Source organism: Vespa velutina, chromosome 15 (genome assembly GCF_912470025.1).
Source record: "Vespa velutina chromosome 15, iVesVel2.1, whole genome shotgun sequence".
Taxonomy (NCBI): domain Eukaryota; kingdom Metazoa; phylum Arthropoda; class Insecta; order Hymenoptera; family Vespidae; genus Vespa; species Vespa velutina.
In genome coordinates, this window is record NC_062202.1 from 1922047 (window position 1) to 1944546 (window position 22500).

The following is a 22500-nucleotide window of genomic DNA, read 5'->3' on the forward strand; positions in this document are numbered from 1 at the left end:
TTTTAAACATTTATCCTTCAGTGATGGCGCTTGCGCACAGGAAATCAATAAGCGATCAACAAGTAATTTAGTCCGGGATGGCGAGCAAGCAACGCTGGAGAAGAATAATTACATTGTTTCGACATAATGAAGTAGTAAATACGAAGTTATCGGTAAAACGATCAATGAACATCCGCGCGTAATGGAGGTGAAATTTCGAACGGTGTATCCTTCGTGTCGAAACGATCTTAACTATCGATTTAATATCCGGTTTATGGAGATACATACTTATCGACTTGGCTCGACACGTTGATTAAAATCAAAACGAAGCAACACGAAGAGAAAAAACAAAGAAAGAAAAGAAAAGAAAAGAAAAGAAAAGAAAAGAAAAAAAAAAAGAATAGAAAAGAAAACATGAATTATAATCAAAATAATAAAAGAGAAAAAAAAAATGTGATTGTACATTACGATATATTATATACGACATACTATTGTTTATGTTATCATAATCGTAATTAGAAAACGACGTCTCATGATTTGAGCGATGTTGATACTTTCGTATAGATTTTTCCTTTCAATTTTTTTCCTTTTCTTTTTCTTTTTCTTTTTCTTTTTCTTTTTTTTTTGCCCCCACGAATAAAATACAGAATGAAATCTGTCGGTTATTGATAAAGAAAGAAAAATTCGAAGCTACTGCAAAGAGAAATTGGTACGAGTTGTGAAAAAATATATATTTCACTTGGGTTTAATGAAAAAGAGAAAAGAAAAAAAAAAAAAAAAAAAAAAAAAAAAAGAAAAAAAGAAAGAAAAAAGAAAAGAAAAGAAAAAAGGAAAAGAGAGAAGGAAAAAATAAAAAGAATTCAAATAAATTCAAATCGCACGAAATAGACGAAAGGAAAAAAAAGAAAAAAAGAAAAAGATCACGTTGATATAAAAGTATCGTATAAACGATGATATCATTTATATTCGCATATAAAAAATAAAGTACAGCTTAAATCAAGAGACGTTTTTATTAATATATATATATATATATATATATATATATATATATATATATATATATATATATATATATATATAGATAATGATATAGGATCGGATACCATGTAGGTTATGATGAAATTCGTATACTCTCGAATCAAATTGACTTCCTTTGCTTGATATAAAATAGTCATTATATTCTCCGGTTTAACGTCGAGAATAATGTTATCGATCGGTAGCGTACCGACTTCTTTTAATATAGAACGATAATCAGGACCAGTGCCAAGATGACGAATCGTGATTGGATTATCCCTTTGCCTTTTCATCGTAAGAGCTTTTTGAATCCTTGACAGTCCGTCGTTCGTTTCGTAAATCGCCACGAAGCTTTTCCATTCGTTCCAAATCACAACATCCGCGATAGCCTAGAAAGAGATTACTCCAGGTTAAAATCACCTTTCGTTTTGAAGAAGAAGAAGAAGTAGAAGAAGAAGAAGAAGAAGAAGAAGAAGAAGAAAATAAAATAAAGAAAAAACCACCTTCTAAATGATATCAGGAAATAGAGTGGGTATTAAGAAGGGGGAAGAAGAAGAAAAAAAAAAGAAGAAGAAGAAGAAGACGAAGACGAAGTCCCTTTTTATCGAAAATCGATCGAACGTTAATTCAAGGATACTTATCTACTTTCTCTCTCTTTTTCTTTTCTTTTCTTTTTTTTTTTTTTTTTTTTTTGTTCCTTCCCTTTAAATATTTTCCATCAATAGGTAACTAATATTTTAGTTTGTCCAATGAGAATTTCTCTTTTCTTTCCTTCTTCTTTTTCTATTTTCCTTTTTTTTTTTTCTTTTCTTTTCAGCTATGTCGACAGAAGAGAAAATATGCAATCAGCGTATCAAATGTTTAGTCATAAAATTGCAATTTGATTAGGAAAAAAAGAAAGGAAATAAGTTGAGATCACGATCTTTTTTCTTTTTCTTTTTTTTTTTTTTTTTCTCTTTCTTATTTTCAAATATATATTCCATTGTTGTTCTATCGAAGAGAATCGATGAATCCTACGAATCGTAGGCGATGATATTACGATAGAAGTTAAAAAAAAAAAAAAATATATATTTTGTATTTCTCTTACCTTGCTGACCATTTCACTGTCTGGATAAATATTGATCGTCATTGGCGTAAGACTTTCGTTTACGTTGGGATCTAATTTTTCTTGTTCACGCCAAACATATTCAAAATGTGGTATGTCGAAGTGCGTAGCTATACTAGCGACTATACCTCGCGTGTGAGGGCTTGAGGGCCCAAAGATCGCCGCCACGCCTTCCTCCAAAAGTTCGCAGACTGTGGAAAAGCAAGGAGAAACGGAGTCTGTACAACTTGGAGTTACCGCGAGAGTGCTCGTGAAAGATTTCATCCGCAAAAAGAATGAAATAAAGAGAGAGAGAGAGAGAGAGAGAGAGAGAGGAGAATGAAATAGAAAGAAAGAGATACTCGCTAGCAGAGGACTTTGATTTAGTAGCCGGCAGAAATACTTCACCGTTGTCTACCTTCGTAAGAAATATAAAATCTAGTTTTTTCTTTGTTCCTTAATATTATTATTATTATTATTATTATTATTATTATTATTATTATTATTATTATTATTATTATTATTATTATTTCGCTTGAACATATTTTAATTAATTATAAAATAGTTTAGAAATAAAAATATTCCCTTTTACCTGCGAGTTTAGTTTTAAAACTATCGATATTACTATCCACCATTTTGATACTCGATTGTAATTTGAATGCCGGTGCTGGATTTTCTTGTATTGTATCTAAGATGGCTCTGTCAAAGGCTGCTTTATATTCCATTTCATCTTGATGAAAGATAGCACCTGTGAATAGAAACGAGAGATAGAGAAAGAGTGAGTGAATGAGTGAGTGAGTGAGTGAGTGAGTGAGAGAGAGAGAGAGAGAGAGAGAGAGAAAATAAATAAATGATTTTATTTATTATTATATCGTATTGCATTATTAAAAGCAAATATATAATAATGCGTGTATATGACGAAAATAATAGATAAAATAGTTATAATGCTCGATAAAGAAAATTTGTTAAATATTAGGTTGGAAACTATGAAACGGGCGTTTTTGTTTAGTTATTTATTTTCATTCAACGGCCGTTTCATAGTTTCCAATCTAATACATTCGATCTATTTTTAACTCTCGTCATATATATTAATATATAATAATAAATTAAATATATGAAAAAAAAAAAAAATATATATATATATATTAATATATATAATTTAAAAGTGTAAATTTTGATTTAGACTCGTACGAACGAATTCTTTCTTCAGTTGAATTAAATATAATCCTTAATGATTTAATTAATTACAGAGCGAAGTGATAAAGGAAAACGTAAAAAAAAAAAAAAAAAAAGAAAAAAAATTAAATAAATTTAATTAACTTAAATTTTAATAAATTCATTATCAAAAATTAATTTTTTATTATTTCGATATAATATTAAATAATGAGATAAACCGTTTAAAATAGAAATTTTCTTTCGTTTTATCGTTCGACAAAAAGAAGAGAAGAAAAAAAAAAAAAGGAAAAAAAAAGAAGAAGAAAAAAAAAACCATTTTCTATGACATCGTACGTGTACAATTAAATCGGGATTGCTTAAATCGACAATTTTTGTCGTTCCTTCTATTTCGCAAATCACTTTCATTGTTTTATTTCGTTGTTTTAATTAAATCCACTAAGTCAATTTGTAGATCAACAATAACGTATTAGTAAATTAACTGGTGCTTAGTTGTCGGTTAAATCGTTGAGATTAACACATCGAAGGAAGACGATGATGTAGAGAAACCCGAATTACTGCTTGTAAACCGCCGTAATTTCGCTTGGAATAATTTAATTCACATGCGCGGGTGGATGTGCGCAAGCTCTCAACGGCGATGTAATCACGCGCATTATTAGATTCGCGGCCATTCCATTTGTGCGACAATAATTCGTACTCGGGATACGTATTTCGAATTAATCGGTTAGAATCGACTAAATGTGACTTTCCCGTTTATATCCTGACTAATATTCGAAAACGTATTTATCATCCTTTTTCATGCTTGGAAAATGAGTGTCATTTCTCTCTGTCTCTCTCTTTCTCTCTCTTTTTTTTTTTATTCATTCATTCTTAAAACTTTATCTTTAAATAATATCTAAATAACGTTAAAGTCAATTCAATTTATGTCTATATCCATTGTTTTATTTCTTTTTTTATTTTTTTTTATCCTTTTTTCTTTTTTTTTTCTTTCTTTTTTTTTTTTTTTTTTTTTGAGATGGATATTACAAAATAGTATTATAAAAATTTAATTTTAATTCACGTACGAAGATCAATCGAGTCTCATCGAAAACTTTCGTTCGCTTTGGTCGATTATTATTTTTCTGTTCATTTTTCTTTTTTTTTGTTTTTCTTTGTTTTTTCTTTTTTTTTTTTTTTTTTTTATAAATAGTAACCTTATTTTATATGAATATTATTTTAAATAAAGTAAAAGAAAAACAATATACTCTCTTACTAATCTTTTAGGTCTCTCTTTATATCATACTTTTATATATATATATAAAATAATAAATTAAATATATGAAATGTGTTATATAGATATTTAATATATCATAATTATACTATATGATAAATATGAAATATAATATAATGTTATATCGTAATATTCACGTTATATAATTTTTGACATGAAAAACAAAAAAAGAGACGAAAGAATTGTTAACAAAAATTATTATTTTTTCACGAATGCGTTATACTATTCGTACAGATATGAAATCGTGTATTTCGAGATGCACTTCGGTTATTTTTACCCTTTATCTTTTTCTTTTTTTCTTTTTTTACGTTTTCCTTTGTCTTTCAGTCTTTTCATATCTCTCTCTCTCTTTCTCTCTCCCCCCCTCCTTTTTCTTTCTCTTTCTCTTTCGTCAATTGATTTTTCACACGGGCCGCATCGTTGCAAGTAAGTACTACGTGCAATGGTCGACTCTCCAACACCGAGCCATTTCATTTTCTTTTGAAACTCTTTCCGGCGGCAGCTATGGCCGCTTCGGGTACCATTATAACGCAAAGAAAGACTCCCAAGCCCGTAAAAGTCACCTTTAGCGACGTACTCGCCAAGTCAATGCTGTAACTTTTAACGGCACAGTTAAGACACGAACCGGTTTTGAATTATGAATCAACGTTCGTCGATCATTCGTATAACACGAGAACGACGCGAGGCGATCGATATCGTTGGATTTTTTCTTTTTCTTTTTCTTTTTTTCATTTTTTTTCCCCCATCGTTTTTTATTATCTCTTTTTTTTTGGCATATTCCTTTTTTTTCCCTTCAGATATATTTGCAATAAATGACGAAAATCCTTTTATATACGATCCAATTAATAATAATAATAATAATAATAATGAATCGTAAAGATACACGTAAATGATCTATATTAAGTTGATAACAATGGTAATAATTTATACTGTAAACAACATGAACGATAAAAATCATAGATCGAATTCATGATAATACACGTTGGTTATTCCTTTGAGTGTTTAATAATTCACATAATGCATCGCGGTTTCTTGTGAATTTAATCCAACTACTAGTAACCCTCTCTCCAACTTGCGGAGATATATTGATGCAATTTTGGCGGGAGATAAGATCGAGTTTAAATCGATCGGCACGCTCTCTCGGTACTCGAGATCCACCGGGAAAAATCGTGAGAAATATGCGATATCGTGTACGCTCGATTTCCATATAAACGGACGTTGCTGCGACCAGAAAGAAAGAGAAAGAAAAAGATAGAGAAAGGGAAAGAGAGAAAGAGATAGAGAGAAAGAGAGAGAAAGCAGATGAGATATCTTTCGCGTGCATTTTTGTTCGAGGACAATGCGTTCTTTTTAGACCCAAGAAAATGACTTCCATTTAGGAAGAGTCATGCAAAAGAAAGATCCTATATTTTTACAAAATTTATTATATAAATGATATAGAAAATTTTAGCGTGATATTATTTTAAAGTATGTGATAGGTAAAAAAGTATTAGTAGTAACCGATGATATATTTATATATATATATATATATATATATATATATATATATTTATATATATTAGACGTTTTACCGATAATTATTATAACGTAGAAACATTATTGTAAACTTTATTCACTGAAGAACTGAAAAGTTTGACGTTTGAAAAGTAGTACGAACATAATATTTCTCAGACATATTCTTCGTGCCACGATAGATACGTTATACAGCTAGGATATATATATATATATATATATATAAAATTTACATACATACATGTATATATATATATATATGTATATATAAAATAACTTTCAAGTTTTATGATAAATGATTTAAAGAAGAAATCACTCTTGAGATATGTAGCGGAACAAAAATTGTGAAAGTTTTTCATCGATCATGAAGTATGAGCATAACATTGTTTGGACATCTTATTCATCTCACTTATCTATATATATATATATATATATATATATACACATACACATACACACCTTTATGATAGACCTAAGTTAAGAAAAACGAAAAGAAAAAAGGAAAAAAACGTAAAGGAAAAAAAAAAGAAAAAAAAAAAAGAACTAAAATTCCACAAAGAATAGCATCAAAATGGATAAGAATAAAAATTATCGAAATATTTTGTCGATCAAGTAATAATAACCAATCGTAATAATCCGAGAAACTTTGATAACTTGAAAATCACAATTAGTATCGTTTCGATAAAAGAGGACACACGTTTGATTTCTCGATGTTATACGGCGTGTACTATTCCATCGAGGATACTCGCGAAAATGGAAAGGAGTTTTTTCTTCATTCCACAGGAAACCAATGGATATCCTTCTTTTCTTCTTCTTCTTCTTCTTCTTCTTCTTTCTCTACCGTAAAAGTTTGTCGAGTTCGGAAAAACCTGGTAAAATTCGCCAAAGGCGAATAGATTTCTTCTTCAAAGAGGAATCTTTTTCTTCTTCTTCTTCTTCTTCTTCTTCTTCTAGTTCTACTTCTTCTATTTCTCCTCATCCTTCTTCTTCTTCTTTTTTTCTTTTTATTTTTATTTCACTGCTACTTTTACTTCTCAGTTGCGGCGATATCGCGTTTCTCCGGTATCTCGGTGTTTTCTCGTCTACGCAAGGCAACGGTGTTTATCAGTGAACCAAGTTTCGTTGGCTAACGGCGCTAATTGCAAAAGAGAGATAGACAGAGAGAAAGAGAGAGAATGAAAGAGTGTATGTGTGTTTGTGTTTGTGTGTATGAGAGAAAGAGAGAGAGAGAGAGAGAGAGAGTGAAACGAAACGAAAGCAAAGCTTAGGCGCATCGTGTCGAGCCATTAAGACCTGTTGAGCTTCCTTCGTTTCCATGAAACGTCGCGGTGTATATCCTTACTTCGTGCTCTTCCACTTGAAGTCTGATCTTTAACTCTCTATTTCTACTTACATTTTCTATACTCTCCTTAATTCGATCGAAATTCGGAACGAAATTCGTTTGTTATCATATCATCATCTTCTTATCATTCTTTTGTAGATTTTTTTCTTTCCTTTTCTTTGTTATTTTTCTTCGTGTTTTTTTTTTTTTTTTTTTTGTTTTTATTTTAATTTCAATTTTTATTTTTATTTTTATTCTTTTTTTTTTTTTTTGTTTTTTTTGCCTTCCTTCTCTTTTGCTATAATTCTTCATTGATAGAAGCGTTACGTTTAAAATCAAACGAATAAAATTTATCATTTATCTTTTGATTTCTTTTTTTTTTTTCTTTTTTTTCTTTTCTTTTTTTTTCTTTGTTCTTTGGAAGAAGTAAGAAAGAAATGGGGGAAGGGGAAAAGTGAAAAGAGAAAAAGATTTTCATTTTAACGAAGCACGATTTTCATCGATCGTCTATTTCGATATTAACATTTTACGAAATTTACTTGTAATATCGACGCGAAATAACACGATAGACAATTTGTAATATTATTATCACGTATTAAAATGATTTAATAATGTTATCACGTGATATTATTTAATTGACAAATTGAACAATTTAAATCGTACGCTACGCCGTACGCAAAGTTATAATTTTGTTTGAGCTGTTACGATAAATTTTCATTACTTCGTAAATTATGAAGATTGGTATAGTTTTAGGTTTTGTCTTTTTTTTTTCCTTTTTTTTTTTTTTTCTTCTTTTCGTCTTTTCTTTTTTTGTTTTTATTTTCTCTCCTTTCGTTGTTGTTTCCCCGTGCCCGGCTTTCTTCCTTTCTTATTCCATTAGATCGGACTTTTAAAAAGGGTATCGGTGAAAAAGCCGAAGAAAACTTTTTTTTCTGAAAAACTTCTTGCGGTCGACCACCGTACGGAGTTGTGTTGTTCTTTAAAAATGATGCCCGACGTAAAATATACGCGCGTGATCGATGATTTACGCGTGTTTTCGATTACGAGACCCGATGAAATACGAGAACGTCGAAAATGTTTTTCAACTTTGCAGACTTTTACGGATTTCATTGTATGTGTTTTCTTTTTTTTTTTTTTTTTTTTTTTTTCTTCTTTTTTCAATTAATCATCAACGCGTAACAGATCGACGATTTCTGTTCCTTTCTTTTTTTTTCGTTTATTTTTTAATTAACAAACGATGTAGTTAAACGTGCGTTATGGTTAATTGTAAAATATTTAGTTCGGAGTGTAGGAATATTCTTTCCGTTTTTTCTTTTTTTTTCTTATTTTGTTATTTTCTTTTCCTTTTCTTTTACGTTTTTTTTTTTTTTTTTTTTTTTTTTTTTCATTTCAATTTATTTCACTTCAAACGTATTTCACGTAATAAAGTTAAATCGCGCCTGATATTAACCATATCAACTTTAATATAGTAAGATCTATCGTAAGTTTTACATGCATCATAGATAAATCGAGCCTTTTTGTCTTCACTATACTTGTTCGTTTACGAACAAGCTTATGACTTTGCATTATTTATACAGTTATGCTTTTTCGAGTAACATATATGTATACACACACACATACATATATATATATATATTAGGTTGGTGCGTATGAAATGTCGGATTTTCTTTAATATATTCATTTAAGAATCCGACATTTCATTCGCACCAACCTAATATATATATATACATGTACACATTCATGCAAACTTATGGCAAATATGTGCATATAATTTTATATTTTTACGAAAAAATATATACGTACGAAATATTGAATCAGACGAAAGGATGATTAATATATATGTATGGCATTGTTATATTTAATTGTAATAGTTAATCAAGATATCGATTGAATATGGCTGATCAATGAACGACCTTCTTCACTCGATTGAAATTGTCTGTCCACTACACGTGCTTTCTCTCACGAGGGATGAAGTTACGAAATTAATCGAGAAGATCGAGTTCCTTGGACTTCCTTCCTTCGAAGTTCCAAGTTGTTCCTCTGGAGAAGTAAATTTCGACCAGGAAGAGAAATGAAAAGGAAAAAAGGAAAGAAAAACAAAAAAGGAAGGAAATAAAAAGAGGAAGGGGATAAAAAAAAAAAAGAAAGAAGAAAAAGTATTGTTAAACGAAAAACTTTCTTCGACTTGGCAACGACAGAGAAATGAATAGAAAGAGAGAAAAAGAAAGAGAGTGTGTGTGTGTGTGAGAGAGAGAGAGAGAGAGAGAGAGAGAGAAAGAGAGAGGATCTTTTCCTTCAAAAAAGTTTTTCCCGCGTTAATTTCTCAATGTCTTTGAATTTTCTTTAAATGTTAAAATTTATTTTAGCACACAAAGAACAAATTTGAGCTAATACATGTTAATAGCTATTTAATGACAATACCTCGACAAAAACAAACTCTATCGATACTTGCCTCTTTCATCATTCTATTCTCTCTCTCTCTCTCTCTCTCTCTCTCTCTCTCTCTCTCTCTCTCTTTCTGTCTCTTATATAATCGTCTTGATATTAATTAATTTCATTGAACATCCATTCCAGTTCACGATTAAAATGCTTTGCGGTAACTCAGTCGAACGAGTCTTCCGTTCGATGTTTCCGCCTGATTATAATCCGATGATTAATTTTAACAATACAATATGTATCTAGAAACGACTGACGCATTGACTAATGATAATAACGACGAAACGGACGGACGGACGGACGGATTTCATGGTGATTTCAATTTCCAATCGCATTAAGAATATATGAAATGAATATTTTTCTTATTTATTTATATATATCTTCTTCTTTTCCTTCCTTCCTTCTTTCTTTCTTCCTTTTGTTTCTATCTTTACTTTGTTTTTTCATTTCGTTTTGTTTTGCATTGTTTTTCTTTTCCTTTTTTTTTTTTTTCTTTTTGATTCCTTAACTCGAGATTAGTTTAAACGAAACGTTCAATTCGATTATCGTCTAATTCCATTTCATAGACTTTGTTCGGAACGATCAAACGTTTTTTGAAACGAAAGTGGTATCATTTGTTTTCTAACGTTTATTAGAGAAGACAACTTTCTAATTGATTTAAATTCACGCTTTTAGCGACAAACAAATTTTTGTCGTTTACTACGTATCGCACGTTTATTCCTTTCCCTTTCCAATTCTAACTTTTATTAGGATCTAACTTGTTGGACATTCCACCAAACGACGACGTGTCATCGTTTATCTAAGTCCGTTTATTTGACAAATCGTTTGCCAAACTATCTTTATTTCTAACGTATTATTCGCTTTTCCGAATTTCACAGCTATATCTAAATAATTTCAGAAAGTTTTAGATATCACGAATAATCGTATGACATTTTTAATCATCGTTAAAAAATAAGACATTTTCAAAATGTTTTAGTATTAGATTCACAATAAATCTGTGTTATAATTCAATGCATTTGTTTATATATATATATATATATATATGATTTTGTAACTATTATGAATTTAAATCTTTTAGATCGATATATTGAAACGTTTTATTCAACAATTTTATTATTATTTAATACATAATTATTTTATTTATTTAATATATATTATAATTTATAATACAATATATATATATATATATATATTATTACAAAAAAAGAATATATATATATGTTTATTTATTTATTAAAATCGTATTGTAGTTAAGGGAATTTATTTAAAAAATCTTAGAATTTCGAAACGAATAAATTTCGTAGAATATAGTAAAAGCTATTATAGTTGTTTCATTTTCTTTCGAAACTTTGACTGGAATGCTCGGTAATCAAGGTTTAGATATGGGATTGGTGTGAATGTAAGAAAAAGAGGATAGAACGAGCAAGAAAGAGAGAGAGAGAGAGAGAGAGAGAGAGATAGAGACAGTGCGAAAGAGACAGAAAGAGAGATAGAGACAGAGAGATAGAGACAGAGCGAAAGAGACAGAAAAAGAGAGAGAGAGAGAGAGAAAGAGAGAGAGAGAGAGCTTGGAAACGTCGCTTATCTGGACACGTAATGAAGCAAAGCACGCTTTGCAAAGCGGTGAGGGAACGTGCACGAGACTGCACCCACGGGGCAAAACAATAATTACGCGCGAACAATAGGACGAGCATTGTTCTCGTACGCTTAACAAATGAGCTCGACCTCCGACCACAACGAACGTGGAACGACGATCTCTTCCTACGTAGCTTCTGGCTTCTTCGATCATTTTACTTGGTCGCGTTACCTTTTTTTTTTTTTTTCTTCTTTTTTTTTTTTTTGCCTTCTTCCTTCTTCTCCTTTCCTTTTCTCTTTTTCTTTTCTATTACTTCCTTATTTCTATTATTTCTTTTTCTTTTTCTTTTTCCTCTCTTTCTTTCGTTATTTTTCTCTTGTTTTTCTTCGATTCAATTGAAAAGAATTATCCTCTTGGCACAACAGATATTATTTTCGTAAAAGAAAAGAATGGAAGGAAGGAAGGAAGGAAGGAAGGAAGGAAAGAAAGAAAGGAAAGAAAAAGAAAAATAATATTTTTTAATTAACATTATTTAATTTTGAAATTATCGTTTCGTTATTGTTCAATTTTAATTTGATAAATACGACGAAGTGATTTCGATACTATGAAATTTGTATTATCTCGTTTCTCGATTTATGCGAGTACCGCTATAATAATATTTTATGTAAAGACATTCCAATTCATTTTCGGGAAAGAAAATGACAAAATATTTTTACCCCATGAGATTCATGATTTTCTTTAGAAATATCCAGTCGAGATATTACGTTAGTAAAATATAAGTATATTATAACGGGATATATACGCATGGACCCTTATAGATCATGATTATATAATATTAAAAAAAAACAAAAAAACAAAAAAAGAAACAAAAAAAGAAAACTTTGTCGCCTGAGTGTGAATACGAACGAACGTGAGTTAAATATGAAATATTATTAAAGAATTTAATGAAGATATGACGTTGAAAAACTGAGACAGAAGAAATTGAAGTTATATTACTTTTTCAGTGGAATAAAAGGAAAGCGCAAAGAGATAAGAAGAACGATTCAAACGTTACGAAAAAGAAAAAGAAAACAAAAAAAAAAGAAAAGAAAAAAAAAAGAAAAAAAAAAAAAAAGAAATAAATAAAAAGAAAATTAAGTAAAAGAAACAATTAAGAATGAAATGTTATTTTTACGAAATATTGTTCTACTTCTGTTTTTTTTTTTTTTTTTGTTTTTTCTTTCTTCAATCATAATTACAATTGTAAATTAGCATAATCCCATCGACTGTATGTACGTAATTGACGAGAAATTGAAAAATAGATTTATTGTTTCTTTTTTAATGTTCGTTAATCCAAATATTGGTATTCTCTCTCTCTCTCTCTCTCTCTCTCTCTCTCTCTCTCTCTCTCTCTTTTTCTCTCTCGTGTGATAGAAAAAAGAAAAGAAAGAGAAAATGAAAAAAGTAAAGTGAAGGATCAGATCTTATGTACAATGCTTTAGAAATTCAGGGACTTACTATCAATACCATCACTCTGAATACCCATCGAAGTTTCGATGGTAGTTAAAAGCAACTAGAATACTTGCCAATGGTGTCCGTAATGCATGCCAGACGCCATCGGCTCGAGCAAACAAAATTTGCATAAGATTGTTAATAGAGGAGAATAATGCAGGTGAAAGGTGAAAGGTGAAGATAAAAGAGAGAAAGATAGATAGATAGATAGATAGAGAGAGAGAGAGAGAGAGAGAGAGAGAAAGAGAGAGAGAGTTAGACAAGAATGAAGAGTTCGGGTGAGTACAGGAAGAGAGGATGGTGAGAGTGAAATTACATCGTACTGGATCCTCTCTCATCTTAAAAGGCTCTTCAAACACGAAAGATCTTTCTTGATTTCAAAATGAATATTATAAATAAATTATTCGAACGATATCGATCTAATAGCAACAGGATTTACATTTATTATTGCATTCATTTAACACAACGTAAAATAATTCAACAATGAATTTGATTATTATCGGATAAGATTTATTTATTGAATATTATTTATACGCATTAATATACATACACACACACACACACACACACACACACACACATATATATATATATATATATATATATATACATATTCAATTACAATGATATATTATTTATTATTAATTTTATTCGTAGATACAATTAATTTATTTATCATGTGTACCTATGTATATATGTATGTATGCATTTAACATAATGTCAAATATCTGTTGAATATCAATTAAGCAGTAATACGAACGAAGAAATTATTATTGTATAATACATTGATTTTGATAATATTCCTTTTTATTTTTTTTTTCTTTTTCTTTCTTCCTTTTTTTTTTTTTTTTTTTTTTTCTTTTTTTTTTGTTCTTATCACTCACATACGAAGGAATTCGAACGGTGAAAAGAATAAAAGCAGATTTCTAATAAATTTTCGGATATCCTTCCGGTGATCCTTACTTTCTTCACCCTCTTCTTTCCACGTCCATTCTATCGCTTGTACAATTTTTCAACGTGGATTTTACCATCGTATAAATTCGACCGGCGTGTTCATATTTTTATGTATTCGTTCGTTCCTCGTTTTGTGTTTGGATGTGTTTTTGGAAAAATTGTACGATGAAGGAGAAAAAGAGAGAGAGAGAGAGAGAGAGAGAGAGAGGGAGAGAGAGGGAGAGAAAGGGAAAAGCATCAAGACTTAGCTAAGGGGGTAGAAAACAGCAGGCATTAACCTTCGGTAAGATTTCGTGGTAGTAACGTGTACAAAATTAAACTTTATGTTTTCGTCGTAAGTAAAAGAAGAAAGAAAGAAAGGAAGGAAGAATGAAAGAAAGAAAGAAAAAAAGAAAGAAAGAAAGAAAGACAGACAGACAGAAAGAAAGAAAGAAAGAAAGAAAGAAAGAAAGAAAAAAGAAATAAATCGGATAAAGTATAAACGCCTCATTTAAAGTTCGTGCAATATTTTTTTATGGGATAAAAAGAAAAGCCAACGTTGGAGTTAACGTTGACATACTTTTTACAATGAAATTTTTGATCCATACTAATATACGTATTAACCAGATATATACGATAAACATATACTTACACAATCCAGAAAGAGAGAGAGATAAATAAAGAGACCGAGAGAGAGAGAGAGAGAGAGATCTATATATAAATATATATATACAAATAGTATCGTATTCCATCGTGATGCTGCGAGGAAGATAAATTTCTGTCATGGTAGACGTTCAACGTTAAACTAAATCGTTCATCGAATGTCTCTATAAGCTTTACATGTATGTATGTATGTATGTATGTATGTATATATGTATATATGTATGTATATATGTAACGTTACAAAGCATACCCATTATTTATTGCACGGATATTGTGCGAACATGTAACGATACCCATCGCGTACTGTTCCCTCTCTTTTTGATAAACGTTATCAAGCTTTGTTTCTGATCAAATAGAAATAGTATTTAATAACGTTTCTCTATCCCTTTTTTTCTTTCTCTTTTTTTTTTTTGTCTCCTTCTTTTTCTTTCTTTTTCCTTTTTTTTTTATTTCTTCTCTTCTTTTTTTTTTTTTCCATTTTTTCTTTCATTTTTTCTTCGTTTTACCTTGTTCTTGATTAATCGTTATTAGCTTCATTTTTCTCTCTTTTCTCTCTTTTTTTTTTTCTTCTTTTCTTCTTTCTTTTCTTTTTCTACCCATCCCTCCTTGCTTCTTCCTTTCCTTCCTTTTTTCCCCTTCCCCTTTTTTTCTTTTCCCATTCTACCTTTGAAATAATTATGAATAAGAATTGTATTATAATAAGAATATCATTCTTTCGCAAATTTTTTTTCTAGCCGTTTTAGAAAGAAAAGAAAAAATAAAAACAAAAAGAAAAAGAAAAAAAAAAAGGAAAAAAAAGGAAAGAAAGAAAAAAAAAGGGAGAAAAAATATTTCCCCCTTTCCACCATCTTTCTTTTTTTATTTTTGCCAGATGATCATTATCATTGTCTTCGCTTCTTTGTCCTTGGTCAATCGTTGTTAGAGTCATACTTTCTTAAGAATAATTATTATTTCAAGAGTTTTCATTGGATGTACGCACACACGCATACAGATATATTCTCATACAGAACATACAGCACATATACACACACACACACACACACGGTGAACAAGAACTATCCAAAAGGAACATTATTTTTCTACGTTAACGTTCTCTATCCGTAAGAGAAAAGAAGAAAGTAGCATTTTCAAGAAGAAACTCGGTTCTTTGTCTTCGAAAAAATTAAAGGAAAAAGTTCGCGGATACAAAGGGAAAAGGGGAGGATTGTTGGGAGAAAGAAGAGGGTGGGTGTTCTTTCGTTGTCGTCGTCGTCGTCGTCGTCGAGCTCGCTTAATCTCGTTTTCCTTAAAAATACTCACAACTTCTTTCGCGTACGTTCATGGATTCGTTTCCTTACATTCTTTTTTCGTTCGGTTCTTGAGAAGCTCGAAAAGTTTTCTTTTCTTTTTTCTTCTTCTTCTTCTTCTTCTTCTTCTTCTTCTTTCATTGTTTCTTCTCTTTCTTTCCTTTTCTTTTTCCTTCTTCTTCTTCTTCTTCTTTTTTTTCTTCTTCTTCTTTTTTTTTCTTTCTTTTCTTTCTCTTCTTTTTTCCCGTTATTGTCATACGTATCTTTGAAAGACTTCTTCATTTTTCGAGATGCAAAAAAGAAAATTCTTCTTTTTCATAATACTCTCGGGCGCGCTCTGAATTGTCGCTGTGGCGAAAGATAAAAATCTGCATGGTATACGGACAAATTATTTCTCCAAGCTCGTACCATTTAGCCCTTCTGCGATTTCGCCCGTACATTAGAAATTACTACTATGCCGTGCCTTCTTTATTTTTTTTTTTTTTTTTTTTGTATACCGTATAATTCTCATCCGCTTCTGTTCTTTTAATACGTACTTTTCATCCTTTGTTTTTTTCTTCCTTTCCCCTTTTTTCTTTTCTTTTTTTTTTTTTCCTTTTTGTTTTCATTTTCTTTTTTTTTTCCTGCTCTCCCCATCCCCTTCGTTTCAGCGACGTTTCTCTTTTAGAAAAAAAAAAAAAAAAAAAAAAAAAAAAAAACTTGGCCCTTTTCCACGTTGATCTATTTTCGATGAATAAGTTTAATGAAAAAATTAATACTCCATTCTAGATTTATTTCAATTTTCTTTTTTTGTTCTGTTCTTTTTTTTTTTTCTTGTTAATTTCTTTTCTCCCCTTTCTTCCTTTTTCCGGAATATACGATATAATATTTTTCGATATTGTCGTCTTGACATATTTTTTTGTCTTTTTCTTTTAAATTTTTTAAATTTAATTATATGTCTCAGAAAGAATACGATCTCTTATTTAAAGACAGATGCGATTAAAATGTAATAAGATTAAGATATATAGTAAAGTCATGAAAGGAAAATCTTTCAATTTTTCAATTTATCGCAATATTGAATATTAATAAATCATCTATTTGTTATGTTAAATAAATAAAACAAAATTTACATTTTGATTATAATTAAAATCCAAATGATTTTATTGTAATTGTGTCTTTATTACGAAAAAAAAAAAGAAAAAAAAAGGAAAAAAGAAAAAATTCTATTTTAAAAATTATTATTACGAATAATCGATAATTATCGATATTATTGTTATGTTTAAATAAATAAAGAAGAAATTATTCTTAAAAATGGTGCTTCTTTCAAGTCTCTAAGACTTTCCGTTTCGAAGATATCGCCTTCGAAAGATTTCCATTCATAATTTCCGTTCGTACACCTGTTCGTAGTAATAGTATAGTACTAGTAACTTCTCCAGCTGATTTGCGTAAATTCTTGGAATTTAAATAGGTCAGTGTGTCATTCAGCCAAATGAATGAAATTATAGAGATCAAGGAACCAACGTAAATGTCTTACATTTACACATGGAAATTCGAAATGAAAAATCGTAAAGACTTGAATCAAACGCCATTTTTTCTTTCATTTTTTTTATTCAAAATATTATTAATAATTAATGAACATATTGTTATAAATAATTTTTATAAACAAATTCTTACGAAGTAAATTTATGTTGTTTCGAGACAGAAAAAAGATATACATTTCGATCAATTTACAATATTATGTAAATTAATAAATTATAAACAAATTATTTTTGTAATCGAATAAACAATTTTACTCGATATTGTTAATAGCAAAGTTTTCCATTTAAATCCGAAATAATACTTCGGGAATTGAAATTCGTAAATACTTGAAACCAATATATAAAGTACGTGGAAAATAAGCGTAGAATAAGCGCATAAAATGAATTTATAAAAATATTCTTCTTAAACTAATAATTTTTTAACATACATTTTTTAATATACACGGGCTAATAATTTTCTTTTTTTTTTTTTTTTTTTTTTTTTTTTTTATAGAGAATATAGTGACGCATCGATCAATGTCATGTCGAAAATGTATGATTCCATTAAAAAAAAGAAAAAGAAAGAAAAAAAAATAACCACAGCTTATCTTATTCTTTATTTTCCCTTTTTTCTTTTTTTCTTTTTTTTTTTTTTTTTTCTTTATAATAACAATAACGTCAACGAGAACGAATTGCCATTATCGTTAACAATGAATTCTTATTGAAAACATCATTATTACAATTTGTACTTAACGATTACACAGAAACATAAAAATTTTTTGCCAAGCGCGTATTTGCTTCCATAGTCTATATCGATAGCTTTCGCTGGACGCATATGTGCGCCCTTTTTTATTTATTTATTTATTTATTTATTTTTTTTTTAATTTCCATAAAGTTATTCATACAAATAAGACTTTATTATTTAAACGTCATTTTTCGTTTGTATATAATTTCAATTTGTAAAAAGAAAAAAAGAAATTATTTTTCGATGAAATACTTGAACGTGAATTATTGTAAAAATTATTATACAAATAAATGAAAATCCTTGAATTAAAAAGAAATAAAAAATATTTCTTTATAATATAAAATTTTCTATAAGACATCAATGAATGAAAATGAAAATTTTAAAGTTCTGAATTTATTACCACGTCGGGGTAGACCAAGAAAGTTTGAAAATATTATATTGACACCACTGTATAAAAATATCAGACAAATTACAACAGCAAAATTCAAGAACATAATTGACCTATTACGATATATACCACCGGAACATCATGATTTTTTCAATTCCCTTTCACACATACAAAATCTAGATGAGTAGTAAATTATTTTGTAATAAATTTATGTTCGTAATTTTGTACGTTATATAGTTAAAAAATGTTTTTAATCGCATAAATTATGTTTTCGAAGTGTTTTAAAGATATGTAAAATAAATTGAGTATTGTTTTTTTTTTTCAATTTGAAGCATCTTAAATTATGTTGAATGGACTTGGGCACCTTCAAATTTTATAATGAATCTGATTGTTAATTTTGAAAGTGGCCTAACTCCATTCTTTATAAGAAAACGCATATTATTCACTTAATGATTGCCACTATTTCAATAGGAACTATAAATTTAACACCCTTAGATATACTTAAGTAGTATAACTCATTAATATCCTATACGTATATTTTTAAATTCATTGAAACGCAAACCCTTAAATATTTCGATTTGAAGATAAATGGAGTTAGGTCACTTTCAAAATAAATGGCTCATATATCCTTATACGTTTGTTTACTTGCAAATAAATTATTACTATCATATTATATCATCCTCCGTACTCGTGCGACTTTTGTTATCAAAGTTTTTCCATATCTTTAAAAGAAAGGGTTCATTAAAGTTATTTCCCTTCCGTCCCCCCTCCAACCCCATTTTGTATATATTTTTATAATGCTCGAGAAATATGAAGGATATTATGTGTTCAGAGAAATGATTTATTCAGGAAAAAAGAATAAAGCTTATTTCGCAATGAAAGAAATGATTTTCTTTTACTATCGTTATAACAGCTGTACTAATAGATATTAGATATTTGCCGATGGAACATCAGTAATGACAAATGATGCTTTAATTAAACCTATTATTAGAATTGTTATTTGCATTGTATCTCTCTCTCTCTCTCTCTCTCTCTCTCTCTCTCTCTCTCTCTCTCCCCTTTTCCCTTTCTCTTTCTTTCGCCAAATTCACGATAAACGACTGGAAGAGAGAAGTGACTTGCGAAAGAGTACGAAGAACAAAAGGGGAGATAAAGAAAGGAGAAAGTGGTGGTAAGGGGTGGGAGTGAGTATGGAGGACAAAGTTGTTCGTCGTGTCTTATCTTTCGTCCAACTAGGATACACGAAAGAAGTTATACGAGAAGCTTTACGAGACAGGAAGATGTAACAGGAAGCCCATTATTTTTCTTAATACTATAAGCTTTAACAAGAACAAACCACACCAAGAGGAAATCAACAAGAAGAAAATAAAGAAGAAAATAACGATAGTGAAGAAAAGAAGAAGAAGAAGAAGAAAAAAAAAACAGCAAAAAAAAAGGGGACAAAAAAAGAAAAAGAAAGAAAGGAGGAAAGAAAGAAAAAGGAAACAAGTATATAATTTGACGATAAAACGACACCGTTCAATCATTATCTATCTCGTAGCATTGATACGATAAGATTGATAACACGTTATCGTCTCGGGATCGTTATCTTCAATTATTAGTATTAATGATAAGCCCTTTTCCTTCGATGGAATGAGAGGGAGTAACACGATGAGACGACAAGCTTAGTTATTTTCTCGAGTAATTAACGAGGATAGTGAAAGGTGTAGTAAACAGACAGACAGAAGAGTGCATAACACCGTTATTAGAAACTTTCGTGGCTCTTTTGTTCTCGAAGATAAACGACTAACTGTTCTACGTACAATATTGACATAAGTTTTAGATGATGGAGACGAACCTGTACGAATTTTAATCTCCTTCCCGACGACGACGACAACGACGACGACGACAACGACGGCAACGACGAGAACGAGGACGACGTACGAAATTAGATTAGCTTTTTTATTCGGAAAAAGATCGGACGAATAGAACACGATTTGCATTCCATGTCTGACAGTTGCTTCAAGGATTTTTAAACGATGTGTGACTTCTATGTATAAACCGAATGCCAAAATAAAAGAAATAGAATTTAACCGTAATATACATATTTTTGTAATATACATATATTTTTGTAATATACATATATTTTTATTATTTATATATATATATATATAAATAATAATATATATATATGTATGTACGAATAAAAAGCGTGGATGAATTTTTTTGTCCTACATTTAATATTTTTCTTCTTTCCTCTCTATGTTATTTACGCAAGAATGAATAAGCATGCGATATACTTTAAAAATCGGACATATTTTATCTTAATGATAATAAATCCCTTACATTCGGCGAATATATATATATATATATATATATATATATATATATATATATTTTCGACAATCTTTTCTTCGCGCTAGAATGCTTATAATATTATAGACATGTACGTATGTATGCATAGATAAATCGAGTTGAAATATTCTCGGAATTATTTCCCATTTTTCTCTTTCTCTTTCTCTTTCTCTCTCTTTCTTTCTCTCTCTCACTCTCTCTCTCTCTCTCTATCTTTTTCTCTTTTTCGCTAGATGAATATTTTTCTCTGGATGATATTCCAAAGTGAAATTCCACGCACTGTATTTTCACAATTGCGATACGTACGCGTTGCTTTCAGTATTTGAAATGAAAATGTTGTGTGAGAAAAGGTAAGGTATATAAAGGTTTAATCTCAAGTTACGAAGGTTCGATAATGTAGGTGTACATTCAGCATACATTTCATAATGGAAAGCATACGTACACAAGGATCTTGTGGAATGCTCGTGAAAAAAAAAAAAAAGAAAAAAGTAATCACTTCTTTTGAATCACGAGAGAGGGAGAGAGAGAGAGAGAGAGAGAGAGAGTTATTAGGCAGATTCTAAGAGAAAGACTGAAGTTTTGTTCGTTGTTAATCCTCTTCTCGTACAAGCTACGAGTATGTTCACCGTAATGTAATTGGTAGAGCCTGAAGATGAGCAACCCTTCATACACAGTTTGATGAATGATAATTATCCAAAATATCCATTGATAAGAAAGTTCAAACCTTTGTATTATAACCATTACGTTCATTTATATATTATTATATTGAATATAACGTGTTAATGAATGTATCAAATTAAGAGTTAATAAAATGAAACATATTGCCTATATTCAGGCGCGCCATATTCAATATTTCCCATGAATAAATATATATATATATATATATATAAAATATCGATCGAACAAACGTGCTACACTTACGAACGATTTTCCTCTTAAATTTCTTCTTTCGAATGATCCCCAGTTTTACAAATGTTCCCATTCATTCCTTTATTCCTTTTTTTATCTTTTTATTTTTTCCGCTCTCATTTCCATTCTCGTTCTTTCTTCTTCTTCTTCTTCTTCTTCTTCTTCTTCTTCTTTTTCTTTTTCCTCTGGTGGTTTAGTTTTATATCAAACTTACTTCATTCGACGCCATAACTCCCATATTTGTACGAATTTTAACAAGTGTATTTCCTACGATTCTTTTATGTATTGCAAATGGCATTCTTTTTCTCTCTGATAATATAAATTTTGACACTTCGAAAAAGCCATATTTACCGTACGAATTTGAGTTATAACGTAGCGTTGTATCGAAAATGAAAAAAAAAAAGAAAAAAAGAAAAAAAAAAGGAAAACAAAGAAGAAGAAGAAAACGATGAAAATTATTTTCTAGATTTAACGGAATGTTCTCTATCCTATTCTCTCTCTCTCTCTCTCTCTCTCTCTCTCTCTCTCTCTCTCTTTTTCTTTCTCTCTCTCTCTTTCTTTCTTTGTTCTTCTTTTTAACAACAAATACGAGAAGAAGAGTTAACTAATTTGTCAGGTCGTTCAAAAGTTATATTTGCTACGTATCTATGTGTATGTGTATATATATGTATGTGTATGTGTATGTGTGTGTGTGTGTATGTGTGTAGTTATTGTAGTAGTAGTAGAAACTTTGGTATTATAGCGAGTAAGCGAATGAAAGGAGTTTTCATAAAGCGAAATACAAGAAAGTACTCGACGATAATTCCGACCATTGTCGAGGTATCCTCTTTCTTTTTCATAAAAAAAAAAAAAGAAAAAAAAAAAAAAAAAGAAAAAAAAAAAAGAGAAAA

At 29.6% G+C, this 22500-nt stretch overlaps 1 protein-coding gene across 1 annotated transcript in view; it reads right to left on the reverse strand.

Annotated features, from left to right (window-relative positions):
* The window catches only part of LOC124954390 (glutamate receptor ionotropic, kainate 2-like), a 51644-nt gene that overhangs the window by 9881 nt on the left and 19263 nt on the right, over positions 1-22500 (reverse strand). The window contains exons 3-5 of the mRNA XM_047507269.1: positions 2670-2825; positions 2081-2289; positions 1083-1382 (exon numbers count right to left, since the gene is read on the reverse strand). Coding sequence (XP_047363225.1) covers positions 1083-1382; positions 2081-2289; positions 2670-2825 — 665 coding nt within the window. The remainder of the gene's footprint in view (positions 1-1082; positions 1383-2080; positions 2290-2669; positions 2826-22500) is intronic.